Source organism: Ambystoma mexicanum, chromosome 5q (assembly GCF_040938575.1).
Source record: "Ambystoma mexicanum isolate Mex_15411 chromosome 5q, UKY_AmexF1_1, whole genome shotgun sequence".
Classification (NCBI taxonomy): domain Eukaryota; kingdom Metazoa; phylum Chordata; class Amphibia; order Caudata; family Ambystomatidae; genus Ambystoma; species Ambystoma mexicanum.
In genome coordinates, this window is record NC_090933.1 from 945876560 (window position 1) to 945896677 (window position 20118).

Sequence of the window (20118 nt, forward strand, 5' to 3'; positions counted from 1 at the left end):
TATAGACCCTTCCTTTGATTGCAAAAACCCTTCTGTAGGCTGGTTTTCTCAGGGGTTCTTCACCACATATGGTTCTCTACAGATCTTGGTACTGGGTAATTTCCCCATCCCTCAGATATCCTGCCTGATAGAATGTACTACAGACCTTTCCTTGAAGCTACAACTGCAGAATATCCAAAAGGGTGTCTGAGGGCTGGCTGGAGGGAATGCTGGGGGAACTTATCAGGTGGGAGCAGAGATGGTCACATAACATAGTTGATGGATTCCCATGGCACCCAGAATACTGCAGCCCACGTTTTGGTCCCCCATGTGGTGACTCCTTCACAGCATTACATGGGCTTGAAATACATTTTTCATAGTAAAGCATTTCAATTTCGAAATATGCAACAGAATAATATATTACAAGTAATATGTTTGTAATTGTTTGTTTGAAATTCAAATATACATTGTTTCTCTGCTGCAGCTTTCTAATCTAATCTTGATTTGTTTTCCATTTTAGGGGAAGTTTGCTGACCAGGAGTTTAGCTGAAATTGTAAAAAAAGAAGACTTTGTACTTGACTCTGAATATTTAGTGACATTGCTCGTGGTGGTACCAAAGTAAGTAGTTAATCATAAAAATGTCCAACTGTTGAAAGCAACTTTCATCAAACAAACGAAGAGCATATATGCCTCAGAGTTGATTAGTTCTGACTTGCATCACTTTGCTCCACTTTTCTGCAAATTATTGTTCAACGTACTGTGTGCGTATCCCATCATTGGAGGGAGATTTGGTTTGGGCCTTCAGAGACTGGTCATTCAATGAGCCTCTATAAAGCAAACCCAGTAAGTGAAGTGTTGTATTATCTGAATTACACTGAAGCTGCTGTCCCTTTTCATCAACGTGTATGTTTATTCTATAAATGTTCCCTTTGTGTTCAGTTCATTGCACTTAAATGGTACGCAGCCGATTGTCATTAATTTGTGCAAAATAGTCTCAACAGGAGGTGACGGTAGAACAAACACCATCTTGTTTAAATTGCCAGCATAGGATTTTCTATTCATCAAAAGTAGGATGTGTGCAATGTGAGGAAGGATGTGTTTGTTATTTAAAAAAGGATATATGCATGCAGGCTTTATATACAGTGTTATATGCAGCAACTTCATAGCGTGAGCTAACTGGTGCTAATTTCCTAGAATGAAGCCAGGGATCCCCCTATCATGATAACCTATAACAATCAATGAGTCTGACCGTTACTGTTCGACAGGTTGACCCAAATAGATAATCGAGGATTTTCTAATTTTGTGTGTACCCGTTTAGCTCAAAGTGCCTCAGGTTAATCCATCCAAGAGCGTGAGTGCAATAATGTAGTTTGACTGTTCCCTAGTCTTGACTCTGTAAATCCAGAAACCAATGGGATGTTAGCAGAACTCGATCTAAAAGATGACTTTTGGGCAATATGTCGAACATTTGCCTGACGTGAACATGCAAGCAGCCATAGTGATCCAATACAAGCTTAAAGTGCATTCTTGATGTGTTCATGTATTGTTCAATTGAACATTGACCTTGCTACATCACTTTTGTGCAAATGTATTTTTCTTTAACTTAATTCACTTAGCCTAATCTAGATAAGTGACCCTCACCATTGAATTCCTTCACTGTGTTGGCAAAAATAGAAAAATAGTGTGGAAACATTTGGAAGGTGAAGATGGTGGGTCCAAAATGTCACTATCTACACTGCATGTTACTTGTGGAAAGAGCCTGATATGTTGTGAAGTTGTTTGCAAAGTTGGTGGTGGCAGACAGAAACACCATTGAATCCATCCAAGGACCAGATAACAGACTGAAAATGTTGGTTAAACTATGGGCATCAGGAAGGGGTCAACAGAATGCTAAACTGTAACATATTGGGATTGAGCAAAGTAAGAAAGTTAAGCCATGCCTGGCATAGAAGGCTATAAAACTTTAATTGGCATGTGAGACTTTTCCTGGCATTTGAGGATTTAAGACTGTACCTGCCTGTTAATGTTTACACAAGGTTGTGTTGTTCAAGCAAATTGAAAGGCTTGCACACGTGCTGGTTTAGCCCTCTTGTTTTTTTATTTTTGTAAACCTTTATCATTTTCATACAAATATCTACTACAGCCTTTACATCAACACTGTAAAAACTCATATTGTCCTTAATCATCAAAGAACATTAAATTATAACCGTTTAATCTGACATAACAATTACATACACACACACACACACACACACACACACACACACATCTTCACGCCTCTTATTCATCAGCATTACTTTTTCATATTTAGATAACATTAACTTTATTACATTTGTTATGCGCACAATAAACCTGTAGGTGTGATGGCGCAAACAAACATAAATGCTACATAGCGTGAAAGGTAAATAAAATCTTCCTAGTGCACAAACAAATGACTTAAAACTATAATAGCAATCTCATCATCCGAGCTACTTCATCACAAACACAATAGCTATGATAGGGAAGGATACAGCATAGAATTTCCGGTGAGAAAGTGTAACACTTAAAGAATCAAATTACATTTAGTAGCACCTTTGGGCAAATATTTACAGCGTCTAAAACGTAGGTAGGGTGCTAGCCCCACAACCCACTATGATACAGTCAGTGCTAGGTTGCGAGCACCAGTCGTTCTGATCTATCCCACGGGTGATAATTAAGTCTCTGTGTCTAACCACTCCTGGTCTTGTTCTCGGACGCAGCCAGGCCAGAACTTTGTTGCATAAGGTTTCTTTAGACTCTTTTCCTTCAGTTTTCGGGACATTAGTTAAAATCAAATTTCTATGATCCATTATGAAGTCCTATGTATTCATGTCCTTTATTTTTGGCATTTGTGACTTCTTTAGTTGTAGGTTCCGAGAGAGTACTCTTCGGTTTGGAATTCAGAATTGTAGGCTGAGTAACCTCTTCGTGTACAAAGTTCGCCTCACGTTGAAATGCCAAAGAAGTTGTTTCATGGGATCCAGCTATAATAGGGACAAGAATCCTTTCCTTACAATCCATGACTGCCCCAATAGGTACCAGTGAATCCATACAACACCAATCAGTTTTAGTCCCTTGGTCTATTATTTTTCTTTGTATAAGGGCTTGACAGGCAACATTTACATTAGAAGGCTGTGACGACACACCTATATGAATAGATCCATGTGTCTGGGAGGCAGTGTTCACTTTGGGTAGCCGAAGACTCAATGCCCAATTATTCAAGGCCTCCGCCTTATAACATTTCTATAATCCAATCATTTGTAGATGGATTTTATTTTAGTTTTCCAGATCTTCATAACTAATTTTACACCAATCATCGAAGCCTTATCAGTCCAGTTTTCAAATTCTCGTACAATGGAACACCTCCCATCCTGCAGTAATAAAATCACATGTTCAGCTGTTCTTGGGAAAGTCATCCCCAAAATCATATCTAATCTATCCAGTACCTCTCTCCAAAAGGTGTGTACATGTTAGCAATCCCAAAGTTGATGCAATAAAGTGCCTCTATATTCTACACGTCCAACACAAGTCATCTTCAAGCAAGCCCAATTTATACATCTTAACTGTAGTCCAATAAAGCCGCCCCCAAAACGTTGTTTTATTAATCTCATTACGGTATCCATCCTCGCCTTCGGAGCAACTTTGAGTAAATCATCCCAAACCTGCTCTGATAACTGCATATCAGTATCTTCTGACCATTTTTCCCTCAATCTTGTCCATGAAACTAAATGAGCAAATTCCATGGACATCATATTCATGAGAGTGCACACACTGTGTTCAATTCCATCAAACAAACAACAGATCCCAGGTCTTGACGCAAGGATCCCAACCAACATACTCATCTGTACAATCAGCAACTCCTTCAGCTCCCTATAACAGTTCATCACTTTCCTTTGTAGCCCAAACCGTAGTTGTAACTCTTCAAATTCCAACACTCTGTTCTCCCTCACATCATCTCCTATTCTTAATATACCCCGATTAATCCAACTTAACCAATGCAGACTTTTATTTTGTATTTGAACAGCTGGATTGCCAAAGTGATGCATTTTAAGTAAACCATATTGTGTGGTAAGTCTCCTTAAACTAGGATATCAAAGCCACATTTGTAGCTGCTATTGTTGGCAGTCTCCCACTCCTCCCCAGCAGTTTCTCCATTGTATACAAGTTATCTATGAAATATGGCTTATAAACACCCTTTTCTATTTTCAACCAATTTGTGTCAGCTAATTCTTCATTATCAAAATAATATTTAGCTTTCTTCAGAAGAAACCCTCTATATTTTATGAGATCTGCGTATCCAAACCCTCTATCTTTTACGCTGCGTAGTAGGATACATTTCGGTATTTTTGCACGTTTACCCAACCCCCCAAGAAAAATTTGAAAAATACATCCACAATCTGTGAAAAAACATTTGGCACCAGTAGGGGCAGGGACGGGACTGTATTATATAGAACACATTTGGTTGTAAAACCATTTTTATTGCATTCATTTTTGCCCAAAATGATAAAATCATCCTATCCCCTTTTTTTAATGTCCATTAATAAGTTCCCAATTACCATATCAATAATATGCTGAACCATTTCTTTTATGTCTCTACAATTTGTACACCTAAATATTTTAATCCAGACACCGACCATCTACAATGCCGTGATGCTAGCACATCTTTATCACAGTTCACTGTAAGTGGAAAAATTACTGTCTTACTGCAGTTGATCTTATATCCCGACAGCTCCCCCACTTCTTTCAACATTGATTTCAGTATCAGACCCTATTCATCTGGATTAGAGAGTATCACTGTCATATCGTCTGTGTATGCTATTATTTTCAATTCCTCCCCTCCTATTTGAATCCCATGTACATCGTTACTTTGCCTAATGTATGCAACTAATGGTTCCAGTGCCAAGTTAAATAAATATGGAGACAACGGACATCATTGCCTAGTGCCCCTTGACAACGGAAACAAGCCCAACACCAACCAATTGATTTGCACCTTTGCTGATAAATCCCAGTGTAAATTATTTATTACTCCTATGAACGCCAGGCCAAATCCCATTTTTCCTAAAGTATATTACAGGAACTTCCAGTTAACCCTGTCAAAGGCTTTCTCTGCATCAAACATTTCCATTACTGAATTAGTTTTCTCTCTACCGTTCATACCTAGAATATCTGATATCATATCCAAACCTTCCCAACATAAACCCTACTGGAGACTGTTCGACCAGCTTGCCTATATATTTGCTCAATCAATATCCCCATATTTTTGTAAAGATCTTTAAATCCACAATCAGTAGAGGTATAGCTCTGCAATGACCACATTGGGTATGATCTTCATCTGGCTTAGGTGACAAGACAGTTAGAGCTTCCCTTATACAGCAATCCTGTAGATAGAAAATGATTAAACCGATCACATAAGTGTTTCGGGAGCTGAGACGCATATCATTTATAAAATTCTACTTTTTATTTAATTTTTTTAATTGTTTATGGTTTATAAAACCGTTAAAAAAACTCCAAGTAAAAAAAGTGCACATTTCATCAATTTACATATCTCCTTAATAAAACAACGTAGCCATTGTTATATTTAAAACATTAAGATAAACTCAGAACTGGAAATAGTTGATACAGGAAAACAAAAAAGGTATTAAAAAATTATTAAATTGCCACAAAAGGTTTTCATCATATTGTCAGTAAAAAATGTCTAAGATGTCCTTAGTTTGTTTCCCAAACAGACAAGAGATTAAAAAAGAATTAACAGTTTGTTGATTTCAGTTCAATAAATGTAAAAAAGGCTGCTACTGCTATCGTGTCATGAACATTATCCCCATACAAACATCTCTCCCATACACACCAGTTGGATCCATGCCGTTCCAAAAAAAACGATATAACATTTTCCATCAATCCCAACTCCACCTTTTCTAACTAAGCACTCCAATTCGAGCTCAAGCGCTAGACGTTATCTCTACTATTCTAATATTTTCACAGTATTTCTGACCGACCATATTTCAGCTTAGTCGTTCCATATCTTATAGGCTGACACACTGCCAACAGCACACCAAACATCACAGTATCATAAATCAATGCTGCCTGTACAGTCACATCACAAATACATTGCATAATAAAACCTCACACTTTTACAGATTTGAAGTTGAACTGAGTACCATTAACTGGTTGGAGTTCAGTGGACAACTGTATATAAGTTCCAAGCATTCTCCAAAACTACATTTCATCTCATATTTGACCATTGCATCCCTCAATCAAATGTGGTTACATTTTTCAGTTAGCAATTTCCTGGTCTCAACCTTCCACACAGCATTGTACAGGCACTAAATTAGGAGCATTTACCCACATTCACAGATGCAATTGTCTTAGTTTCGCTGTCCACCCAATTAAAGTCAGCCATCGCAATGATTAGTTAAAACTGTTTCCGATCATGGGTTTCTTTTTTATTTTATTTTTTACAACTTTAGTAAACCGGGTTGATAATTAGCAGCCAACCTGCAAGTATCTACAATCATACTATGTATTTCATTTCTATAGCCATCTTGTTTTAAGATTACTTTTGTAGTATTTTGAAGACTGTCGTGATGGATCAGCTCTTGGGAGTAATTGTAATGGTTTATTTGTAAAGCGCTTATACAAAGCTGAAGTTCTACAAAGCGCTTCAAGGCAGGAAGGGAACAGGGGAATACAGCTGTCATTCTTGAGCCTTGAAGATTCTGAATGATATAACAATAATAGCTAGCATACTAGGCCAGAGGCATATCTACTAGTAAGTGCTTGACAAAAAGAAGAAAAGGGGTGGGTGGGGGGAAAGGAGCATACAATCAAAAAGCTACAGTGGTCATCTTGGCAGTTGGTCATCCAATGTGCCTATGCCTGAGAAATCGAGCATGACCAAGCTAGGGAGGGGAGACAGAGGGAGGATGGGACAGCCAGACTTGCAAGGCCTAGAACATTCAAGGTCAAGTTTGTGCAAGTGCACAGAACAGGAAGTGCAAGAGAGGGGAAGGTTGATAAGTATGCCCAGTCCAGCAGATGCCTGGGTTAAGTGCAGAGTGGTTTCTCCTCTCATGGACATAATGCAGTAGTGCCAAGCAGAGATATCTCGGGCCTGGAGGCAAGTGTAGGACTGGTGAGGGAGCCTGGGGCCTTTGAGACTCTGGAGGTGCACCAGGCGACCAGTCAGCTAGCTGTGCAGGTTGGGGCAGAGAAGGAAGGAGGGAAAGAAGCGAGGAGGAGGTTAGCAGGGCCGAGGGAGTGCTGATGAACCTCCATGTACCTACTGATTATGTTCCACTGAAAACATTCACTTTGTAGTTTTGCTTCTTCTAACTTATGCACAATTGTGTTCTGGTGTTTTCCTTTTATCCTGACTTAGATAAAGTTAGGGAAGTCTGCATAATGAGCATCTTCTATTACTTAAAGGGAAAGTTTGCTCAAAAATGTTATTGTCCCGATTGTTCGGACATGTATTTTTAAACATACTGTAATCGATGTTCACATTTTTTCCAATGCATCTTACCTTAGTTTCCCTCACTTTTACACATGCGGAAACAACTGTTTGGGTGCGGCCATCTTGTGCTAATCTTCTCCATTGATGCATCGCCCTAAGATCAAGTGCCCTTGCGGCACTAAATCATATCACCCGCCCCTGTAGCTGACATCACTAGACGCTTGCGCCGCTTTTCACAATGCCAAATGAACCTCTCGTGTCAACGTTCTCTGTGCGCAAGCTATTGACATGTCTCCATGGAAATGCCAGGATGCTTCTTTCCTCAACAAGTATAAACCGACCCTTTCTTAGCAGACATTGCTTTTTTAATCGTTTCACTGTTTTTAGTTTTGATCACCCTTGACTCGTTTCTGCTCTGTTCAGCTATCTTCCTAGTAGGAAGCCCCGCAAACAAGTACTTACACTAGCAGAACTGCAGCACTTTCGTCTTATTTAAATATTTGTACGATAATGGCAACAATACAGCCCTTAAAAAAAATACACACATTTTTGACTTTTTGGGGTCTCGCACCTGACGATTCCCCTAATATTCGTGTCACACAAAGATCTCAGGTCATTATTCACAATTGCTTATTCTTTTTACCATTACCAATCGTGTAACACTCACCTAACTTGCCCTCCAACAGATCTAACTAAACCCTTGTGTGATGATTAGCCCTAGGTCGCGCTGATGGGCCGCTTATCTAGGGTGAGAGGATAGGTCAAGAAACTGGCCCTATCGCTAAACTATTGCAGTCACTGTTACCGTATATCCTAAAAAACACATGTCATAAATATGAGGTCATGTGTCATCTGCTTTGCAAATGAAATCTATTCCTCTTTATTCCCTTTCTTTGCTTAGCATGTACAAACAATGAAACATCATAAATGTATAAATCTGCTCTCATCTGTTATTAGACCGAATTTCATCGGTGTTCTAACTTGACATTACTAAGTAATGTAGTTCTAGTTCTTATGTTATGCTAGTAGAAGGAACTCTTCATGCTCTAAAAATACCTTTTTACCAACCCAGTGGTCTATTCCTTATAAAATGGTCGGATCAGGCCTACCGGTTTCAGTGGTATATTATATTTGACCACTTTCTTCAGGGCCACAGCACTATCTTGTGTGCTGTCAGAAAGGGAGGATTTTCTCTGGGCTGAAAAAAGCTTACGTTAGCTAGCAAGTCTCTAATCGGGGAGCCCATATGCAGCTGAGCAGGGATGACCAAGTCGTTACTCCCTGCATGGGACGCCAAAGAGACCATAGAACTGTCAAGAATGGGTGCTCCCTAATTCTGCACGGAATTGTCTTGTAGGGAACCCATAACCAATCACCCAGAGTGACTGGTGCAAACATCTCATTCTCCACTGCTTCTCTGTGCTTTCCCACAGGTGGTTTGCTAGGATGCGGAATTGAGATGCACTATAATATTTCAAATAGGTCCGGGAACCCCATGCCTCCTTTGTCTCTTGGCGCTATGAAGGTCGTGTAGGGCACCTTGGACTTCAGACTGGGCCACAAATACACCTATACATGCAATGCTTCTGCGATAGCTACTGGGAGTGATTGAAAAAGAAATGAAAACCTGGGGAGAATGTTCATTTTAATCATCAATGAGAATCTTGCTGTCGAGGATAGTGCCCATTTAGATGATCTCTCTAGGTCGGATTTACTGGAATCCCACAGGGCTGTATAGTTAGCATGAAACAAGCTTGTTAAGTCTTTCGTAATCCTCACCCCCAGATACTTCAGTCCTTCCGTCTGCAGTTGGAAACCCCACTCCTCTATTAAGTGTCTTCGGGAGGGTTTAAATTCACCCAGAACCCCGACAGTACCTTATATTCTGCCAATTTGGTAAAGAGGGCGAGTACTGACTCCGATGGCTGAGTGGCATAAGCCTGGATATCGTCCGCGAATACTGCCATTTGTATTCAGCCCCTTTCTTGCGAGCCCCTTTGTCCGGGGGCTCGTCTGAATTGCCTCCTCAACTGACTCCAACACCAAAGCAAACAAAAGGGAGACAGGGGGCTGCCTTGTAGTGTTCCTTGCGTCAGGTTAAAGTACTCTGATGCGACCCCGTTGACTTAGACCTTGGCAGTGGCATTTCGGTATAACGCCCGTGCACCCGATACCCATTGTTGACCCATACTGGCCCACTGCATTACGCCGCTCAGAAAAGGCCACTCTACTCTGTCGAATGCCTTCTCGGCGTCGATGGTCAATTGGGTTGAGCACTCCTCGCCCTTATCAATGGAAGCGATCAGGTCCAGGGTTTTACGAAAACTGTCCCCGCCCTGCCTTCCCCTCGCATAGCCCACTTGGTCTGTGTGAACCAATTGCAGCAGTGTTTGGGCTAAACGACCAGCAAGGACACTCACATATATTTTCACATCAACATTTATGAGAGATATCTGGTGATCTGATGCACAGTCCGTGTTGTGCCTGCCCTCTTTTGGTATCTTTTTTTTTTTTTTTTTTAACAGAATGTGGTTTCTTTTATTGTTCATTGATCTAATTTGTATCTGTTCTCTTAGCGCCTAGATACCTCTGGGCCATAGTTAATGCTCTATAAGTTTGTTTACATTACGTTGTTTACATTACATTAGATTGCATTCCTCTGCTAATTTCCAATACTTTTATCATTAGTGATGGAGTTAGGAGTCCCTCTTAACTATCCGGTAATCCCATTCCCTGCATTACCTTCTATTCCAAAGGGTAATGTCACTGGTACCGGTAAGGTCCTGGACTCTTTCTGCTTAATCTGTTTCACTTGTGTTTAGTTTTTCGTCTTCTGAATCTAACTTGCGCTGTATCTCTGCACAGGAGTGGTTTTCACCCATCAGTGGTATCGGCACTGTTTTGCGGGCAAACTGCCCCCCACTGTTGCTGTGTGGTCATGCCATTGCCAATTCTCTCTTCAATCGTGTTGCGTTTTATTCTTTTCTCATATGCCGGTATTCCAGCGGCTTTGGCTCCACGTTGGAGCTCGACTGTTTTACGTGGGCTCAGCGCTCTGAGAGGCCTCCACCTCCTTCCGCTCTGCTACACGAAGGAGAATTCCCCTGTTTCTTTCTGCTTTCTGGCTCCTTGTCCTCTCTTGCCATCTCTTTCTCTTGTCATATCATCCCCTTTCAGTATCCTCTGCACAGTCCATTAGAGGGACTGATTTAAAGGGATAGTCTTAGTTTCCTGTTGTGGATAGCAGAAGTTCACTTAATCTTTATGGAATTGTTAATGTTCCGTTATGTTAGATTAATCCATATAGGCCATCACTTTGAGGGCAATCCTGGAGTTTCTCATGGGAGTCCTTGTCCACAAGGGGGAGTCTCTCCTGGTCGATTCAACTTGCCTCGACTCCTAGGGAGGGATTTTTGCGGAGCGGGCTAACCTCCCTAGCCTCACAGGGGGTGGGGGCTCCAAGTTGTGGAGAAGGGATGAATTGCCTCAATTCATTAGTGTCTAGCCCTGCAGCCGTGGCGTGGCCATTGTGGGGAGTAATGGTGGAAATACATGCCACCCTTATCTTAGGGGCAGAGTTAGATGGCTATCACAGCCTTTGTACATCCCGCTCTGACACCACATATTGCTGAGTGGGTAGTTCAAACAGGCGGTTCCAAGAAGGATTGCCCTGTCTGATATGATGTCTGACTTATCCAAGGTTTTGGCAATGGGCCCTAACAGTCCATAGGCAAGAGCCTTACCCCTCCAAACTGAAGACTGGACTATCGTTTTCTGACAGTGCTGCTTTCTCTCGTTCTCTCTCCCCCTATCCAATCCCTATTAACAACATCTCTTCCCTCGTTCTGAACCCTGCAAAAGGGGGTGCGATACAAGGTCACTTGGCTGGAAGCCTCCCAAGCTAGTGGAGGAACGACCCAGGGGTTGCATGGAGACAGTCTCAACGTAACCAGTAATGCATTAGGAAAAATGTTTTAATTATACAAAGTATCCTAGCTCCATTCACTGAACAGTGATATGTGCAATTTTAAAAATACAAAAATTCCAAAAGAAAACTCGCAGTACTGACAGCCTTAGGGACTATTCAATTTCCCCATAACAACGGGCGAAGAACGTAAAGCAGAACGCTTTACTTACCTCCAAAAATCAGGACAGAGTGAAAAATAGGCAAAAAGACTGCGGCTGCCATAGTAATCTATATTGCACTCTGACTGGGGCCTTCTAAGTGTCTTGCATTCATCAATTAAGTCATTGTTTGGTTCCAATGATTTGTTTACTTTGAATTTGGCATCTTTCCTTGCCTCATGGGCCTATTGGTCGTGCGCAATACTTTAGAAACATCTGACTCCATCGGCATTGTTTTGGAATGAGGAGAATGCAGTGTCCAGGCTCCACAGCTTTGTGTGGTCACCCAAAGCCCGCAGTTTAACATGTGCAGCTTTTCCATCCAGCCAGAAGTTAACGGACCTTGTTCTCCTTGGTTCTCCCTTTTCCTGATCCATGCTCATGGTGGTGGTCTGCTTTTTGCAGCACGTCTGCCTTCTGGGTACTGTAGCCTTCACCAAAGTCGTCTTCTTACAGCAGGTTCCATTGGCCGTGCAGCCCACAAGCCTCTCAGTTCTGGTAACATTCATTTCTATTGTTATGGCCAAAGGATTCGATATCTGGCGGCTGGATGAGGTTGGGCCTAGATGGCCGGGGTCTGGACCGATGGATGCTGCCGCAATCCCCAGTTACTTAGTCAGTGAGCGCTGGTCATCTTGAAGCTTGTCACACCCTTTAATTTTATGTTTTGACCCAAACTTCTAAACAATCATTGGCCTTTTTTCAATGAAATAAGTATCTGTTGTGCATTTGTTGAAAGGGGCATCCCAATTTTGGCTGGGATTCAAATGAAATAGTAGATTGTGTTGTGCATTATGCGCTCAACTGAACACTCTGGCACATAGTCGGCTACCAAGCCCATATGTGAATGCTAGATTTAGCTCATGGCATCCCTCCTGTGGGTGTTTTTTGTTTACCCTGTGCCTATATACATATACAGCTCTGGTTCATTCTATTCGTTGGACTCATGTAATGGGGATAAGTCCGTGTTGATAAAACACAGTACTTTCCTCTAATTTATTAAGCTTTTGAAACAATGAACTCTTACTCAGAATGTATTGGCAACATAGGTCAAATGCTGGAAACCTTGCATGAAATAGTTGTGAGCCTAAATTCTTTGCTGTTAATATTTCACCTTCTGTATAATGATACCTCCTTTTCCCATAGGCAAACCTACATCGAATGGGGTAAACAATATGAAACGCTTTCTGATATGGTTGTCCCGCGATCAAGCAAGTAAGTAATACATTTTCTTTGTATTATATCGTTTTCTTGCATATAGAATTACAAATTGTTTGTTTCACACTGTTGTTGCCTGTTCTCCAGGCTAATGCATACTGTAATCACAGAGTTGTGCCTTTGTCTTGATTTTTTTCATTAGAAATCATTTTTATAACACATGCACTCGACCCATAAGCTGAACGTTTTTTTTTTGTATTGAAATAACATGGTGTATCATTGAAGAAGCATGACCTGTAATGTAAGGTAATGTGCATGTTCACTATAGTAGGAACCAGGTTTGGACTGGTATTCAAAAGAGGCCCTGGAAATTATTTTCAAAGTGGCCCCATATTACACATTTTCAGCAAGCCCAACCCTTTTCCTATGGGAACATTTGGAAATACCACACAAAAGAGTCACAGGGTGCAGAGGGCTACCAGAAAATCTCCAGAGTTACGTATAGGCCAGTCCAGCCCTGGGCACAAGGAACAGATTCAGCCTAAAAAAGCCCAAACTGTTGGCTCTGCCAATGCGCGTTGTTCTTGTTTCCAACCTAGCATGCGTATTTACAGTTGTGTGTATTTTATGCGCACTCAGTATGTGCATATGTTAAACGCATGTTGCACTTGCAATGCATATGTGGTATATGGGCAACCATGTACCCGCATTTTCCGCCTGTCTGTGCTAAGGTTGCTCACGTCTGTGGCACCGGCTTACACTGAACTTGCTCCGTATTCTGCAAGCAGCGCAATATGTGGATGTGCAAACATACGCCAGTTTCACTGACGCGCCTGCATCCGCCAGTGGTGCAGAGTCACACCTTGCTCCGGCCACGTGGGCCACAGATACTTGCAATGAAGTACATGGTGTACATGTGAACATTAGGCCACGCTTCCACACGATGCGCTTTGCATAGCAATGTCATTAGGTCACTATGTCAAAACTCCAGGATTCTAGAATCTATTGCGCTTGAGTTCCCGGCCAAGACCAGGCCCACTTCCTCCAAGCCCCCCAACACTTTTGATTTGCTGGTGGGTTTGCTCAGGTTTATTGTGAGGGGCCCTCCACCCCATTCCTGAACCCCAATTAATTGTCAAGCTGAAATGAAAGTCTCCCAGATATATAATGGCACCCAGAGGAGTACACACTGCCTGCAAAGATTAATACTACTTTAAATAAAAATGACATTAACTTTTATTTGAAACACATGTGTAAAATATAAAGGTCGTGCCGTGCAAGAAACACAGTAACACATGGATTCCGACCAATATTTAGAAAGAAGGGAAGGAAGAAAAAAGAGACAAAAGAGAGAAACAAGAAAGGAAGGAAGAGAGAAGAAGTAAAGGCAGAAAGAGGAAGTGTGTGAGAAATAACAAGAAATTAACTAAGAAAGAAAAAAACAAGCAAACAAAGGACTATAGAAGGAATAAAAGGAGGGGAGAAATACACTTCAGGAATGAGAGAAGGAAAGAAAGAAGGCAAGGAAGGAAGGAAGGAAGGATGGATACATGGAAGCAGGGAAGGAAGCAAGGAAGGGAGCAAGAAAGCAAGGACGGAGGGAGCAAGGAAAGGAGGACGCAAGGAAGCAAGGAAGGAAGGAAGGAAGGAAGCAAGCAGGAAGGAAGCAAGGAAGCAAGGAAGGAAGGAAGCAAGGGAGCAAGGAAGCAAGGAAGAGGGACACAAGGAAGGGGGAAGCAAGGAAGCAAGCAAGGAAAGGAGGAGCAAGGAAGCAGGGAAGGAAAGAAGGAAAGAAGGAAGCAGTGAAGGAAGGAAGGGAGCAAGGAAGGAAGCAGGGAAGGAAGGAAACAAAGAAGCAAGGAAGGGGGAAGCAAGGACGGGAGGAAGCAAGGAAGGGAGGAAGCAAGGGAGGAATCAAGGAAGGGAGCAGGGAAGGAAGGAAGCAAGGAAGGAACTTCACCCCGGATACTCGGGTGTTCTAGATGCTCCCAACAATAGACTCAGCACCCTGCAATGTGCTGCCAATCCTGGCCCAGCAACTCCCGAACACCAAAGACAACGGCAAGTTCTCCCCAATGAATATTTTCGGGGTGGTGCTTACCAGGTAGGCGGTGAGAGGGCGATGTTATTAGCACCAGGGAGAGAGGAGAGATGAGAAAGGGGTAAATTCAGTGCCCGTGCTTGCAAAGCCCTGCTCAGAGCAGCCCCTGACCTCCTGCGCACACGCCATGTTCGTAGCCACCAGCATACCTCCCTCGCAGACGCAGTTCAGCAATCCTCCCCAGCATGGCCTGCCTAGCTCGCTGGTCAGAGCAGAGCAGCCAGCCAGCCAGCCAGGTCACTCGCAGCCTGCCCCTGTCCCTTGCCTGGCTGCTGCGCATGTGTGCACTGTGCAGAGACAGGCTGCAAGGCAGGGCACGTGCAGTTCCTGGCCTCATGCGCAGATGCAGTCTGGCTCGTCAGTCCTGGAGGGGGCTGAAGAAAAGACATGTGCAGCACTCGCAGCCAGTTCCATGCGAACGACCCAGTCGGATCGTTGTTATTCATTCTTTATATGTATCCTTCCGAGTTCTGTGAAAAGAGGCCCTTTGACCCGAGGCCTACCGGGGGATGTCCCGGTGTCCCGGTGGGGCAGTCCAGCCTTGGTAGGAACTAGTGGCAGCTTACATGTTTTAATATTATAACTTTTCAGAGAAAGCATATTGGCAAGTACAAATTCTTTTTTATTGAACAAATAGTTTTTTTACATTTTTTTGACCATCTTTATTTAAACATTATTTAAATTTCACAAAAATAACAAATAAGTGAAAACATAACAATATAACTATATACATAAGCACTTTCTTAATAAGCTAAATAGAATTCCTAGGAACATCACAGCAAATTCCCAGCCCTAAGTAGACACCAGACGTAACAAACCTACATCACCAAACACATCAGCCCCCCACCGATCCCCTTGCTCTCAATCATATTGTAGATAAGAATAACAGCCTACAAACTTTTCCGAATAAATCATTAGAAGATCCCCAATTTTCACTATATTCAGTCTCCCAATGAATCCTAGATGCACGAGACTTCTCATAGCACAACAGTGTATGCATGTCAGCTAACCAATTATCATGATGTTTTTTTTCTAGATTTCTCCACTTTCATGATATGTTTGATCACCATCAACAATGCCCTATCAATCCAATCTGCCGAATTACACATTTTCTCACATCTATCTTCAGTTGAGAGGAAAAAAGACATACAATTTCGAGGAAATGAAATGCTCACTACCAGATCAATTCGATTTAAAACATCTTTCCAGAAATATTACACACTCTCACACTCCCAGAGCATATGCAAATAGGACCCTCGTGAATGATTACTACCCCAACACAAGTCAGAATCTGCCAATCCCCTTAGATTCATTCTCACTTGTGTCCAATAAATACGACCAAGCATTTGTTGGTGAATATACCGCAGACTCAAATCCATTTTGGCTTTCACCGTCACTTTCCATACGTCATCCCATACTCTCTCAGACAAGTCTCTGTTGAGTTCTGACACCCACTCCATTCTCAATCTCTCCCAAGAACCCTGCATACATTCCTGTAGAGGCATCAACTTAATATATGTAGAAACTGCACCTGGATGAATACAAAACAACTTGCAGACTTGGGGTCTGCTATTCATTGGCCCACTCAGCATTTGTTGTCTCTCATCAATTGTGCCAAAGATCTGTACCGCTCAAGCTCCCTGCAACTCAATCCAAATTGATCAGCCAATGCGTCAAACTGAACCATCCTCCCCTCTTTCCACACATCCTGAATCTTCAAAATGCCCCTATTAGTTCATCCCCTCCGATTGAGCATTTTATTCCCAATCTCCAATCCTGGATTCAACCAAATGGAAGCCGTATCATAAAAAAATATCTGCCCTCAACCTTGAATCCATGAGTTCAAAGGAGATTTTGTAACCCCCAGTGTTTCGAATTTCGCCCCAGAATTTGGTAGCCTCCCATATGAGTATAAACAATTCAAAGAAAAGGGGCCCATCTTATCTTTTTCCATCAAAATCCAGAAAGGATCCGGATCCCCTCCTTCCTTAAAATAATAGGAAGTATTTTTTAATAAAAAAAAACATTATAATAGTTCTCCAATACCGGATAGCCAAAATCCCCATCTTTAACTTTACGAATCATGATGAATCGTGGAATTTTCGGTTTGTTGCCTATTCCCCACAAAAAATCCCAAAAGATCCTGTCTGAATACCTTGGGAAACTTAAGAGGAAGCGACTGAATATAATACAATACTTTTGGCAGCAATACCATTTTTATGGCATTGACCTTGGCCCAAAGGCTTAAAATCAACCTATACCACCTACGTATATCCTTTAACAATATCTCCTTCAACCTATCTACATTATACTCTACCGTCCTTTTAATATTGCGTACCAAATAGATAACTAAATATTTGACCGAGACGTCGGCCCATTGATAATCCCACTCTATTGTCCTTCTACCCAGTGGTCCCACATTAAGCGGAAAAATCACTGTTTTCCCCCAGTTTACCCTATAGCCCGATAAGTGCCCCATTTCCTGTTACATGCGTTTAAGAAGAGGCCCTCCATCAGCTGGATACGTTAACACTACCGTCAGATCATCGGCATAAACCAAAACTTTAACCTCATCCCTCCCTATCTTCCAGCCACGAATATTCCGCTCCTGCCGAAATGAATGCCAGCAACGGTTCAAGAACCAAATTGAACAAAAGGGGTCAACGCGGGCAGCCTTGTCTGGTACCTCCTAACAGCCTGAAGGCTAGAGACAAAACATCATTGACCCATAACTTAGCAGAAATATCATATTGTAAAGCACCTACCGCAGTCAAAAATTGCCGACCAAACCCCATTCGAAGTAAAGTATAATTCAAAAAAGAACAATTAACAGTCGAATGCTTTTTCAGCATAAAAAAAAGTATTTCTTCTGTTGTAGTTTTAGAAAGACCTATTATATTTAGTAAAGTACGAATGTTGTCATAGCCATACCTATTGCTCATAAACCCCACTTGTGAAGATCCAATTAGCTCTCCTATATGTTTGATGATTTTTGCAAAAATGTTTACATCACCGTTCAATAGAGAAATAGGTCTGTAATTACCAGATCTAGAAGGGTCTTTCTCTGGCTTAGGATTCAGCATAATGGCCGATTTGCGCATCGAAGAACATACCCCATCCGGAAGAAACCGATTATATAAAGCACACAATATTGGCACCAGAGCCGTGCGGGCAAATCTCCAGGTTTGGATGGTTTGCCTGTAGAATTTTATTGAACAAATTGTGACAGATGAAATGTTACAAGTACTGACTAACTCTCTTAACCTTATCTAGCACATCTTATAACCTGCAGTTGCAAGCGCCGTCACAGAAGTGTACACATCAAAGTTAAATACGCAAGTGTCATTGAACTAGTCTTTCCCAAGTGAAGAAAGTACATGAAACAAATGCCTATTTTCTATTCAGAAAAGGAAACCTCAACACGTGAAAAATCTAATAGATAGTTTAGTCTCCAACACAGATCAGCAGTTAACCAAGACCAGTTTTTCCCCACATGACCAAGGGGCAACGGAATAAATGTGTGTGTAAAATATATCTCTTATAGGCATTGTGCTCAGCTAGGGGGATTTTGATACCGATTCTTTGCCAAAAAATCTGTTTCAAAATAGTCACTGCCTAGTGAAACGCTACTGTGCAGTTCCCTTGGGGAACACTGCAAAAAGATTAAGACTACAGGAGTAAGCAGTAAACCCAATTGGTAGCAGTCTGCACCACCCAGATTTACCTGGTAGTTGTGGCTGAGCAGTCAGAACTCTCTCAAGAAGAGTAGGGCAGTATATAGAGTATACACAATAGGGCTAAACACACAGTAGAGCAAACAAACACTGACCAGAGCTTTGTATAAAAAATATATAATTATTTATTTAAAACACACTTTAGGCAATATACTAGCATTCTAAATCAAAAGCAAGTTAAAACACAGTCAGGTAAAGTATACACACCTCCCTTAATAAATATTAGACAAGTCAGAATTAAAACACCACGATTTGTTAAACAGAGGCGAGCGCATAACCTGATGGCACTCCAATAGTTCAGTTAAAGGGAGAGAAAAAGGCAGAGCATAGAAATAAAACAGGTCCCAACACCTTTAGGAGTTCTCAGCAAGTGAATAAAGGCCGTACAGACTGTAGAGCCAAAGTTCATAGGCCAGGCCCACTTAAAAGGGAGCAAAGCGAAATGTGCCCAGGATCACACATTTTAAAAATGCACTAAAAGTCTTTGCAGAATGTTCAAAAGAGGTTGGGGCGATTCAAGAAGGTAAAGTTAGGAGGTCTGGGGCCAACCCAGTTGGCAAGCCAAGGATTTAAGGGTCACCTTGGGCAAACCGAAAAAAGAAGGGCAGGCAGGACACAGTACCTTAAACAGAGAGGAAGCTCCAGCGGTGGCAGTTGTTTCTGGCAGTGGTTGCAGTTTGTTGTTTCGACCAGGGGAAGAGAGGATCTCGTCGAGGAGGAAACGTGGAGTCGTTGCACTGCACAGGGATGAAACCAGCCGCAGAGTTCGTCAATAAAAGGAGCGTTCCTTTTATTCGCGGTCAAAGTGGTGAAGCTTGGCTATCCAGCCGCCGGGGTGCTTGGCATGGGCGATTTGACCAAGAGAGGTCTTTGGAAGGCGAAAAGGGCAAACTGGTTGGTCCCACCAGCTCAGAGGAAGAAGACTCGTCCAGTCGAAGATCTTCTCTTGTCGTCGGGAAAGTGGTGAGGTAGTTGCAGCAGGGCTTCACCGGTGGTGTCGTAGTTGCAGATGGCTCAGCTTCTTCCCTCTTCGGATTCTTAGGTCCTGTGGTGACTTCTGAAGTTCCAGTCCCAAAGGCCCTGCTTTTATGCAGAAAAACCCCCATTCATCAGCCTAGCTGTCAATCACACATGCTAAGTGATGAGCCGGGCAGCTCACCACTGGACCAATCAGAGTAGAGTGCGACTTGGGTTGCAGAGGCAACGCAGTCCAGGGTGCCAATTCCCCCCTCCACCCCTCCTGTGGAACCCAGACAGAGTGGCACCATTTGGAGGGCTTCTGTGGAGAAGCCCGCCAAAATAGTGGGACAAAGGGCTCGACCTTGGTCAGAGTTACAGAGACGGACACAAACACCATTTTAGAAAAGAGTTCTGGCAAAAAGATCCAACCGCGGATTTAATATTAAATAAATAAACCGGCGGTATCTTTAACATTGCACCAAAAAGTGGTGCGTTTAAAATCAATGGGAAAATCCCAAAGAGAATATTCCGGTTGAATATTTTGTGTGGTAACCACTGCCACCAGCCAGAAACTCGGCAAGGGGGGACTGGA

General features: G+C 42.2%; 1 protein-coding gene across 1 annotated transcript in view; it reads left to right on the forward strand.

Annotated features, from left to right (window-relative positions):
• ATP6V1C1 (ATPase H+ transporting V1 subunit C1) overlaps positions 1-20118 on the forward strand; it is a 1238716-nt gene that overhangs the window by 807791 nt on the left and 410807 nt on the right. The window contains exons 7-8 of the mRNA XM_069621464.1: positions 500-598; positions 12720-12788. Coding sequence (XP_069477565.1) covers positions 500-598; positions 12720-12788 — 168 coding nt within the window. The remainder of the gene's footprint in view (positions 1-499; positions 599-12719; positions 12789-20118) is intronic.